This window comes from Hyalella azteca, unplaced genomic scaffold (genome assembly GCF_000764305.2).
Source record: "Hyalella azteca isolate HAZT.00-mixed unplaced genomic scaffold, Hazt_2.0.2 contig16201, whole genome shotgun sequence".
Lineage (NCBI taxonomy): Eukaryota > Metazoa > Arthropoda > Malacostraca > Amphipoda > Hyalellidae > Hyalella > Hyalella azteca.
The window spans coordinates 1-12,430 of record NW_025946028.1 but is presented as its reverse complement, the minus strand read 5'-3'; the positions used below and the strand labels follow the sequence as shown (position 1 = coordinate 12,430).

The window sequence follows — 12,430 nt, the reverse complement described above, 5'->3', positions numbered from 1 at the left end:
GGACATACCCCATGGTTGTGGGCATCAGCTATGATGCCCCTGCCCTCCAAGTCCCCATGGACATACCCCATGGTTGTGGGCATCAGCTATGATGCCCCTGCCCTCCAAGTCCCCTGGACATACCCCATGGTTGTGGGCATCAGCTATGATGCCCCTGCCCTCCAAGTCCCCTGGACATACCCCATGGTTGTGGGCATCAGCTATGATGCCCCTGCCCTCCAAGTCCCCTGGACATACCCCATGGTTGTAGGCATCAGCTATGATGCCCCTGCCCTCCAAGTCCCCTGGACCTACCCCATGGTTGTGGGCATCAGCTATGATGCCCCTGCCCTTCAAGTCCCCTGGACATACCCCATGGTTGTAGGCATCAGCTATGATGCCCCTGCTCTCCAAGTCCCCATGGACATACCACATGGTTGTGGGCATCAGCTATGATGCCCCTGCCCTCCAAGTCCCCTGGACATACCCCATGGTTGTGGGCATCAGCTATGATGCCCCTGCCCTCCAAGTCCCCTGGACATACCCCATGGTTGTGGGCATCAGCTATGATGCCCCTGCCCTCCAAGTCCCCTGGACATACCCCATGGTTGTGGGCATCAGCTATGATGCCCCTGCCCTCCAAGTCCCCTGGACATACCCCATGGTTGTGGGCATCAGCTATGATGCCCCTGCCCTCCAAGTCCCCTGGACATACCCCATGGTTGTGGGCATCAGCTATGATGCCCCTGCCCTCCAAGTCCCCTGGACATACCCCATGGTTGTGGGCATCAGCTATGATGCCCCTGCCCTCCAAGTCCCCTGGACATACCCCATGGTTGTGGGCATCAGCTATGATGCCCCTGCCCTCCAAGTCCCCTGGACATACCCCATGGTTGTGGGCATCAGCTATGATGCCCCTGCCCTCCAAGTCCCCTGGACATACCCCATGGTTGTGGGCATCAGCTATGATGCCCCTGCCCTCCAAGTCCCCTGGACATACCCCATGGTTGTGGGCATCAGCTATGATGCCCCTGCCCTCCAAGTCCCCTGGACATACCCCATGGTTGTGGGCATCAGCTATGATGCCCCTGCCCTCCAAGTCCCCTGGACATACCCCATGGTTGTGGGCATCAGCTATGATGCCCCTGCCCTCCAAGTCCCCTGGACATACCCCATGGTTGTGGGCATCAGCTATGATGCCCCTGCCCTCCAAGTCCCCTGGACATACCCCATGGTTGTGGGCATCAGCTATGATGCCCCTGCCCTCCAAGTCCCCTGGACATACCCCATGGTTGTGGGCATCAGCTATGATGCCCCTGCCCTCCAAGTCCCCTGGACATACCCCATGGTTGTGGGCATCAGCTATGATGCCCCTGCCCTCCAAGTCCCCTGGACATACCCCATGGTTGTGGGCATCAGCTATGATGCCCCTGCCCTCCAAGTCCCCTGGACATACCCCATGGTTGTGGGCATCAGCTATGATGCCCCTGCCCTCCAAGTCCCCTGGACATACCCCATGGTTGTGGGCATCAGCTATGATGCCCCTGCCCTCCAAGTCCCCTGGACATACCCCATGGTTGTGGGCATCAGCTATGATGCCCCTGCCCTCCAAGTCCCCTGGACATACCCCATGGTTGTGGGCATCAGCTATGATGCCCCTGCCCTCCAAGTCCCCTGGACATACCCCATGGTTGTGGGCATCAGCTATGATGCCCCTGCCCTCCAAGTCCCCTGGACATACCCCATGGTTGTGGGCATCNGGCCCCAGCAGTCACCTGAAGGCCCCAGCAGTCACCTAAAGGCCCCAGCAGTCACCTGAAGGCCCCAGCAGTCACCTGAAGGCCCCAGCAGTCACCTGAAGGCCCCAGCAGTCACCTGAAGGCCCCAGTGGTCACCTGAAGGCCAGCCCGACGGCCTCGGCGGCCGCGGTGCCCTCGTCGAGGAGGCTGGCGTTGGCCACCGGGAGGCCCGTCATGTCCGCCACGAGCGTCTGGTAGTTGAGCAGAGACTCGAGGCGCCCCTGGGCCACCTCGGGCTGGTAGGGGGTGTACTGGGTGGTCCTGGGGGAGTGGGGGACATGAGGGGGGACATGAGGCGCCCCTGGGCTTATTGGCATTAATAAAAGATTCATTAGAGTATTCATCTTAGGTACACAAAAGGTAATACCTAATCACATTATTACAATATAATTTTAAAAATTCGAACTTAGAAGACGAAAGTTTTATAACGAATAGGTAGACGATGAATCTAAATCTAATGAATATACCTCATCCTCAAATACAATAGGTAGTAGTTCCATTTCAGAGTTCCTGTCTTCCTGAGAGGCCAAGTATAACCGTAAAAACATTATTATATATTTATGCACATTATATCACTAATCTTATACCATTATTTTACTTCTGGTTTTCGTTAATCTTGAATAGAATTGCGCGTTATACCTAATAAATGTTAAAATGTACAGGTGCGTGAGCAGTGAGCGAGGTGGATTGTGGGTGCCAATGCGCCGCAATGCCATCATGACTATTATTCATGGCAGTGATGCGCTGATGTCTCTTGTACATTTACCCCAGTGGCCCAAAGCCCCAAATCCCGATTACGATCAGCTGATCTCTAATTCTCTACCCTACAATCCTACATTTGCTAATTTGCATGATCTTCAGCTAATTTTCCAATCCTGCGTTTGACTAAAAATAATACATTGCAGCTTTGGAGTATCAAATTTTTGGATAAATTTGAAATCTTTTGCATCCAATCGGAAATTTTTGAACAGAATTTTCCAAAAATTATGTTAATTGATATTGAGTGATTTGAGTCAATTGGGCTATTTGGGTAAAACTATTATTTATGGACAATTTTTAAGAATTGCAGGCAAAAATATGCCATTTTTCATTTCTTTTAATCTTGGAAAAAAATAGGGCAAGGGCTAGAAAAATAAGTAAAATTTATCACACATCCATAAGCTTGAATGTATGATTGTTTTCATCTCATTCATGAGTGACTTGAACTGGCTAGTGGCCACTATGCAGAGGGTGGATGCAGCGTCGGCACTCGGCAATATATGGATTTTTAAGCCCAAAGCGTCGCCGGCCATTTTAAAGATGCGTCGCCGGTCGGCTGGTCTGCCTGGCACAAGTCTATGCCAACATCCAGCTGCTCGGCTGCAAGTATCCTGGACCCATCTTCAGACAAGTTAGTACTTATACAAAGGGTGTCCATAAAGTCTGGACACGTATGATAGCGGAATACTTTTGGTATATAATTAAAAAATAAGTTTTATTTTCACTATATTTATTTATTTCAAATAACATCTTCAATATGAGCGCCATCATTCTTTTATCAAAGCCATAATTGATCTGTGGATTAATAATCTTGAATACTATTTTGAAAAATATTTAACTTTACTATGTGTCCAGACTTAATGGACAGCCTTTATATCATTATTTTTCTTATGCTGCAAGTTAACCAAAAATTTAAAAGCAATCAAGCGGCAAGTAAATTCACTAGGTATATCATGATTGGAAAAGTATTGGAGACGAGCTCAATCATCTATAAAATAAAATACATTTAGAACACAAGTACTCCCTCAACATGTATAAAATTTAAGGATACATTTAAAAGAATAAAACCTAAGATCATAGATCATGTGTTAATAAAATATAAATTATCAGAACTTTCTACCAGTTTGCATCTTCAATTGTTGAAAATAATAGATTACAATGGCTTTAAAATGCAGTTTGAATTTGCTGAAAGTAAATTGAATCACGATTGCCTGGACAAGATTCTCAGACAACTAAAATTTAGGTCTCCTCTCAGACAAAAGAAAAGGATTTGGTCATCAATAGTTGAGTTATTTAGTCTCATATTGAATGCAATGCTTCATTTACTTCAGATGTACATTATATTTTTCATGCTTTTCTAACAAATATACATAATTTTCTAATGACATGGAGCGGTGTTCAGGTACAGGAGGCATAATAATAATTCTCATACAACTGAACTTTTAGTCTCTTCTCAGACACAACAACAGGAATTGATTCATCAATACTTTAGTTAATTCATCTGATATTGTATGCAGTACTTTATTTAGTCCAGATGTATGGTATATTTCATATTCTCCTAATGAATATACATGTTTTTCTAATGACATGGAGCGGTGTTCAGGTACAAGAGCTGGGCAAAGGCCTGGGCGCGCAGTATCACAAGAAGCGGGCCGGCAAGCTGCAGCGCACGTTTGTAGGCGCTAAAGACGCTGCTGGGGCAAAGGCACGGAGGGATGGAACTCAGGCTAAGGCTAGGACTGGCCTCAGAAATTGAACTTACGTTTAAATAATAACTCTACAGTATTATGAATAGTTATCTAATCCTATTGAAAATACTTAGACGTTCTATGTTTCTTATTAGACCATATTTAGCACCTTGACATTCATTAAGCTTGCATCCTACAGCACCCTGACTTTCATTTTTTTGATTTGGCGCATAAAACAAACTAAAAGAACATTTATATAATTTATATAATGACATGGGAAGTGAAGGGGTAATTTATGATTGTGTAGTTTGTCAAGTTTTGTGTTAATTTATGAGTTCCAATAAATTTAAGAAATTCTCAACAGTTTCTGTTCTCCAGGAATCTTTCAACCCGCATTTTCAACACGTTCAGTGGAACTGCCCGTAGAGGGAAGGGAAGGTTGCAAATAACTCGAATGACATACAATGAAAAATTTATATTAACAATATTTTTACTAAAATATCTGATTACAGGAATATGAAACTAAACTCTTAATTCTTACGTTATTTTTTTAATGGCTACCACATGAGAACACACTTGGTCCAAAGAGCCCCAACTGGCACGCAAAGCCATCATTAACGCAGCTAACAATCAATTCAATAATAAATCGATTTAATTATAATTACTTGCATATATAATGAATAATAGAATTAACTCGAGAAATTATATTCAATTATTGGCTCAACCTTCAGAATTATAAATTATTTAGGCAGAACCCAGTCTTTTTCTAGTCTACGCATCCACCATTTCGAGTGATACCTAGTGGATATTGACTTAAGCCAGTAGTATATATTTATTAGGATAATGGTTTTATCAAATTCAACGCAATCTCACTTCAAAGTCCTTGACTCAGGCAGGAATTTCACCGCGTGAATCTTTCACAAAGCTAGAAATAAAGGATTAACTTTTTAAATTGATCACGTCTTAATTCTACAAGCTCTCCTTACACGCTAGCAATATAATATTCATTTCCAACATGGCGAATATAAAGACTAGGAAGCAACTTGAATAATTGTTGAATCAAACCAACCAGTCAACGCACACTCTAAAACAATAATATCTGTTAGAAGCATAATATCTTGTTAGATAAATTTAGTATTTCAAGCAAATTCCGACGAAAAACTATGTATATTTATGTGCATATTTGCTCGTATACCATGGATTGAAATCTAAACTTTAATTTGTTCGCCAAGGAACCATACGCTCCACTGTCTACACACCAAATATCATTGAGGAAAATTGGCATGTAGTATCAGTACACATACAAACAGGAAAACGTAGGCATCAGGTTTTGAAATAATTGTAATACACCCTAAATAGAAGAAGATATTTACCTGAAAGAACAACCTAACCACTCAGTGTCGGATACACTGAAGCACTGTAGTCTCTGCAGGGATACAACTGACGTAAGTCAATCTCTAATGTTTTTATAAAAATACTTTCACTAGAAATTTTCGCTGTTCAGACTAGAATATAAACTGGCATATATAGCTAGCTTTTGTAAACTAACAGCTTTTTAAACAGCTACAAGTTACAATGCCCTAACTTAATTAGCATTATGACCATTTACATCAGACTATTAATTAAAATTAAAGTTGTTTCTTCTACAAAATAACTATATACCAAAGAACTTTAAATTAATGAATCTGTTTAGAAAGTCACATCCATGATTATTTATTGTATCTAAAATTTGGAATTTTTATTTTGTAGCCATCATTACCTACCGTACTCCATTTGCCAGTCTTGTTTCTCTGCATAGTCACGACTTTCCTCGCGTAAAAAAGTCTCATTGTATGGTACAGTCTCCCTCAATATTTGAACTCGTATATACGGAGTGAAAACTGCTAAACACTTTTCTACAAATCTACCTTCTACCTTTCAACCGTAGTCTTTCTACCGTTGCAAATCAAGTCTCTAATTTTGGCTACTTAGCAAAGCAAGGCTACTAGTTTAGTTCTGTTGCTCCCAGGACTGTGAAGTCTCCAACAGAGGACTGCCCGCTCCCACTGGACAGAGAGGGAGTGGACGGGGCAGTTGAGTCTCGTTCCCCGTCAGAAGTCTCGCGCCCCACGAGAGGCTCGGGCGTTGCTGGGGACTCCGGATTATCAAAACATTCATGGACTGAAGACGCGGCCATTGAAGCAAGATTGACAAGAGTGGGAACCTTTGGTGTCGTTAGAACTTCATCAGGGAACTTGATAGGAGCTTTTCCCGCTTCTATTGATTCAATTTGATGACCTGAAGATATATCTACATCAAAATGATGGTTAATGCGTTTACGCAAGCCGGTCGTCCCATCATCGTCCCTGGCCTGCGGACCTGAACTCTCTTCTTCAGATCGACAATTGTTTTGGGTTTCAAAATCCGGTTTCATGTTTGAAGTTCCAGGCCCTTCATCCTCGAGGTCCACAGACTCGATGAGTCGCCTATGCTCGATCCTGTCCCCCAGTGCACCGTCCCCAAGCACTCCGTCCCCCGTTGCACCGTCCCCCAGTGCACCGTCCAAGTCCCCAACGGAGTTTGTAGACTTGTCCTCAACCCCAGAACCTGTCTGAGCTGCCGACTTGGAAGCTCCATCCCTGTGGGTGTTCAAGTCATCCACGGGTTTCTTGTCCTGCAGGTTATTCTTTCCTGGCCTGCAGTGCAGGTTGTGCACGGAGGCCTTGCCGTGCAGGTCGGACCTGTCAGACCTGCAGTGAAGGTGTGGTGCCGCCTGCCGTTTTGGGGAGGTTGTTTTGAGCGTCGCGGCGCCGTCCTGTAAATAATTTCATATCATTCATGGAAATTCAAGCTGTAAATCGGTCGCTGAAGCGGTCCGCCTGGGGGAGCCCAGCTAGCGGCGGGGCCCCAGCTGTGTATTAACACAAAATAAAAACAATACAATAACATCGGTGCTAACTAACCGATTTACTTGTGTTAATACACAATTTAAATGCTAATATTGTTTTGTTTCAACATACGAAATACAGATGACACAGATAATATCTAAATCGAGTCACAGATATAATGTGACATGTACGTGCTATATAATCGATATGTAACGTGGCATATACGTATATAATAGACCATACAGTATGTATATAATAGACCATACAGTATGTATATAATAGACCATACAGTATGTATATAATAGACCATACAGTATGTATATAATAGACTATACAGTATGTTTATAACAGACTATACAGTATGTATATAACAGACTATACAGTATGTATATAATAGACTATACAGTATGTTTATAACAGACTATACAGTATGTATATAACAGACTGTACAGTATGTATATAATAGACTACACAGTATGTATATAACCTGTCTCTTATACACATCTAGANGCTTCAACATACGAATCCAGTCACTGAACGGGTACAATTTGTACGTCGATGTAACAACGTGAACAATATAGTAGGTACACGTCGGTACCTACATACATGAACACTAGATAACACACTATACACTGATAACACACTATACACTAGATAACACATTATACAGATGACACATATAATATCTAAGTCTAGTCACAGATATATAGTGTGGCATATAAGTATATAATATACCCTCGCGCGTACCGCTGGACATTGGGCGCCGTATGGTCGCGGTATAGGCGGCGTTTGGCCGCAGCCTGACGACCGGTCCTGGCCGCCCGTAAACCGGCCGTAACGCGGCCATCTTGCGCCCCACGATGCTGGCCCCAGCCATTATATTCTTATATACTTTATATAGTTATTATAATACCATTATCTTCTCGTAACGCTTTTATAGCAATTATTATAGGTTATTTTTACGTTACTTCTACAGCATTTACTATACCTTTATATTCTTATTGATTTCTATGGCAAATATTATAACTTATATTCTTATATTCTTTCTAAACGAATTCTGTAGTTACTATATTTATACAGTAATATATATTAACAAAGACAGCACCATATATGAAGCGCAATGGTACTGTATATTGGCTGGGGAAAGAGAATGGATTATAATAGTCAATACAGTAAAATATACTGACTGTATAGATAATATGTGGTTACACATCAATTCAAACATTAAAATATACAATAAAAAGATATATTCACCAGTAAGTATGTATATAATCCCACCCAACTATCGCTTCAAAGTTCGTTCAACAGATGCAAAGTCGTCATTATTCAAAATAAATGTTTTGTTAAACAGCTAATTATATATTATAAAATGTTTATAATCAAGTATTATTGATAATTTAATATAAATAGCGATAATAAATTTAATTATTTTAAAGATTATTATTTTAAGTAAATTTCACGTCATGCGTGACCAGCACTTTAGCCTTGACTGCTTCGTGCCTGGCATAATGAGGCGTGAAACTTCAGCCTTCCTACGGCACATCCCAGCCTTCCTACGGCACATCCCAGCCTTCCTACGGCACATCCCAGCCTTCCTACGGCACACCCCAGCCTTCCTACGGCACACTCTAGCCGTGTTACGGCCACCCTGAGTCCGCCATCATCACCACACTTACGTTGCTCACGGGCTCAACATTTATAAAATATTATTTAGACACTTCTCTAATCACTCATTAGGAGTTTTGAAGGAGATTATAGTAATATTTTGTAGTCATGGGGGATATTGCAGATAAAATAAAGTTAGTACTTAGTTCATACATCTTAAAGGCTAAAACATTATAGCACATAAGATGTACTTTTTTCATGCGTGGAAAATGTTTCCCGCGGCAGACTGCGCAGAATTTGGAGTAGCCAGAATTCACAATTCGGTTAACGTGTTTTTCACCTCCAAGTATGAGGCTTGTCGACAATAGAAATAATAATTATTATCAGGTAATTCACAACGCGAAATGCTTATAGTTCACACGCGCGGCACGAAAAGTACCTTGAGATAATGAATATTAGATAAGCCACAAACATTCCTGTCGCCAGGCAGCAGCTCAAGTTTCTAACTGCGCGTCATCGACCTTCACTCGACCACTGCTAATTATACACTGACTTGTAGCACTGCCAAGACTCAAGACAAACCTGTTGCGATCCGCGCTTAAAAATTCTTGAGACGAAATACAGAAATTCTTGGACCTTTTAGTTTCAGGTTTCGATTAGAAGTTGCTGTATCGCCTTTTTATCGAAATTCATCAGAATTTTTTTTTTGAAATTGTCTATTTATCAATAAATATGGTGTAGGTTATGTTACACACTTAGATTTAAATCGTGAGTTATAAGTTTTACCAGCCAAAGTGAAAAACGCGCATACAGATTGTCTGCATGGCAAGATCGATCTGACTGGTCAAAACTGCTTCTGCGTTTTACCCAGCACCTCTACCCCCTGCCTCCTTTATGCCTCCCAATGCACCTCACCTGATGAGGCCAAACCCACGGTCTCGACGAATCATAGAGCTACGTGTCCACTTCAATAGGCTTAACTGCGTTAGGCGTTCTTAATCGTTTTTTGTCGTACCTGAGAAAGTCAGGAAATAAATATCTAAAGTGCATGCAGCTCGTGGCTATTGTTAAGCCATAAAAAATATATATTTTCGTGATTCATCGGCAACTTTGTTCTCCTTGAAATTCGGAGATATCAATTACGGAAATATTAATAATGGATTCACTATAAATCATAAATTATTAGTTCTGCTCCTAAATATTAGTGATATTCTGTAGGCATGTGAAGATTTAAACGTAATCAGCGAAGCTTCACGCCTAAACTCCTGTATATTACACTACAGTATATCCTTTTTATGTTCAAAGAGTCAATAAGCACTTTCTAAACAATAAAAATTATCATAGTATGAGTTGAAATACGTTAGTCATAAAATATTCCGACGGGACGGAAATCGGAATGAAACTGTTGATGTGCGCTTAAACAATTCTTTGCAGGCTGCAGCAAACGTTATTTTTTTAGTCTACCATTTTATACTCGTATTATTGATATTGACAGAGCTGGGCAGCGCTACTTTGAAATGTAGCTCCGCTACCGCTACCGCTACATGCTCTAAATGTAGCGGGCGCTACCGCTACCGCTACATCCACTAGATTGTAACGGGCGCTACCGCTATCGCTACAGTAAAATGTAGCGCGCTACATTAGCCGCTACAATGGCCAAAATTATTAGAAATCTCTTAATATTTATTGTACTGCTATTGGGATTTACTCATTAACATTTAATGATAATAAAACATTTTTAAAATATATCAATGCAACTTTATTGCAATTAATCTAACCGCACTAGTATGGGTTAGATACAGTAAATAAAAGTTACAGTTATTATTATGTTTTACCTTCCCTACATGGATGTGAACTTTATCTACCAATCTAAAAAATTATCCACAGATACATATAAAAATCAGTCTTTTTTGTATATATATGTGGATTATTTTTGAGATTGGTAGATTAAAGTAGACATCCATGTAGGAAAGGTGAAACATAAAAATAACTGTGTAAAAATAACTTATGTGTCGGCAAGATCTTCTGAAGGCGAAAATTTTGCCGATAATGCGTCGCCGTAGGTCTTTAAATCTTCGTTCACTCTCTGCACAGTGGGCTAGTGGCTTCTGCCCAGCTTCCCAAAATGATTGCAGCAAGTATTATAATTTTCCTGCATAATAATGAAATTCTGTGGCTTCAAAGTGGCAAATTTTTCAATGCATTTAGGCATATTGAGGGCCTATGGCTCAATTGGCATTGAATTGTGCCCTCTTTCTAACAATTGGAATTTGGAAAGGATTTAATTCCTCTAGCATGTAGCAGGAAACTTGCAGCTCCTGTAAATCTGGCCAATTTCAATCTTCCTATGGCTGTTTCTCAATTTCTTTAATAAAAATAAAAAACTGCCTTTCTAAAATATACCTTCCTCTGTGATTTTGGAGATCACCTTTGGAATTGTTAAAGGAATGTTCTTGCCTGCAATTTTAGGAAACTTCTGCCCAATGTTCCAGATTAGAATGGCGGCAGCTCAGTAATAGCCGTCATGAATTTTTAACTTAGAACTTCATGTCAGCTATTACCTCTGCTCCATACCACTATCATGCACTATGACAAGTTGACAACCCTGTTCACCAGGGTGCAAAAGGTGGAAGCAGCAATGCCAATATATGGGTTTTTAAGCCCAAAGCATCGCCGACCACTTTCAAAATGCGTCGCNTTTCAAGATGCGTCGCCGGGTAATTTTTAATGAAAAGCCATTTACGCTGAGTAATGAAAAACTGTTTACAAGCCACGAACTTATTTACAAGGTTGCATGCACATATTACCCCAAATGACTAATTTTACCCTAAAAACAGTCCGATTGTACAGCAAATGTCAACTGAACAGCAAATGATGCAGTCTGACCGCTCCAATGTGACCACAACTATGATTTTGTTTACATTTTTTTTGGCGGGAACTCATCGCAACCGATTTCCGGACAAGCTTTACTGCATCCTGATCCATCCAATGTACCGGAAACCTTACTTTTTTCTAAACAGTTGGCCAAAGATTGACAAATATATTAAATGCAAGAATTTCAATCTAAATGTGTTGGCAAGATCTTCTGAAGGCGTAAATTTTGCTACTGAAGCGTCGCCAAAGATCTTGCAAAATTCATCCACTCTCTGCACAGTGGCCTGTTCACAGTTGCTTAGAGCAGAGGGCATCAACAGCCTGGCTGCAAAACCATTTTATACACAAGATTGATTATGTAACAATGAATGATTGATCAATAGTTGTAATAAATTATCTGAACTGTTACTTCTAAACCTAGTTTTCATTTGAACCTCTCTGAATTGTATTCAAAATATCCTTGTTATATTGTAAGCAATATTTTTGCCTGAAGTTTTGCAATCAAATGATTCCTAATGCTGCACTAATATTTATTGTGTTACACTTCAGACACCATGGAAATGATTCCTAATGTTGCACATTAATATCAATAATTATTGTGTTAATATTTATAATTATTATATTAACAATTATTGTGTTACAGTTCAGACACCATGGGGGTGAACACAGACTGGGACATAGAACAGTACCGCACCAAATTCGAGCCCCTGGATCACTGGAACCTGAAGAAGGAGTTCATGGAGACCCACAAGTCTCTTATAGAAGAGGACCGGCTGGTCTGCCTGGCACAAGTCTATGCCAACATCCAGCTGCTCGGCTGCAAGTATCCTGGACCCATCTTCAGACAAGTTAGTACTTA

The 12,430-nt window shown here is 41.2% G+C and overlaps 3 protein-coding genes across 3 annotated transcripts; all 3 read left to right on the top strand.

Moving 5' to 3' along the window:
• The first annotated feature begins 469 nt into the window (after positions 1-469).
• LOC108674977 lies at positions 470-1,798 on the top strand. Its single transcript, XM_018162966.1, has one exon. It carries the CDS (start codon positions 470-472, stop codon positions 1,796-1,798), a length of 1,329 nt encoding a protein of 442 aa, XP_018018455.1.
• Positions 1,799-2,085: 287 nt separating this feature from the next.
• On the top strand, positions 2,086-12,419 carry LOC108674980 (partner of xrn-2 protein 1; the record flags this gene model as incomplete). Its single annotated transcript, XM_018162970.1, is given in 2 exon segments — positions 2,086-2,138; positions 12,220-12,419. A coding segment is annotated over 1 exon segment (195 nt), but the record flags the coding sequence as incomplete, so codon positions are not given.
• Positions 3,090-4,591, top strand: LOC108674979 (the record flags this gene model as incomplete). Its single annotated transcript, XM_018162969.2, is given in 2 exon segments — positions 3,090-3,168; positions 4,141-4,591. Coding segments are annotated over 2 exon segments (232 nt in total), but the record flags the coding sequence as incomplete, so codon positions are not given.
• Positions 12,420-12,430: the final 11 nt, after the last annotated feature.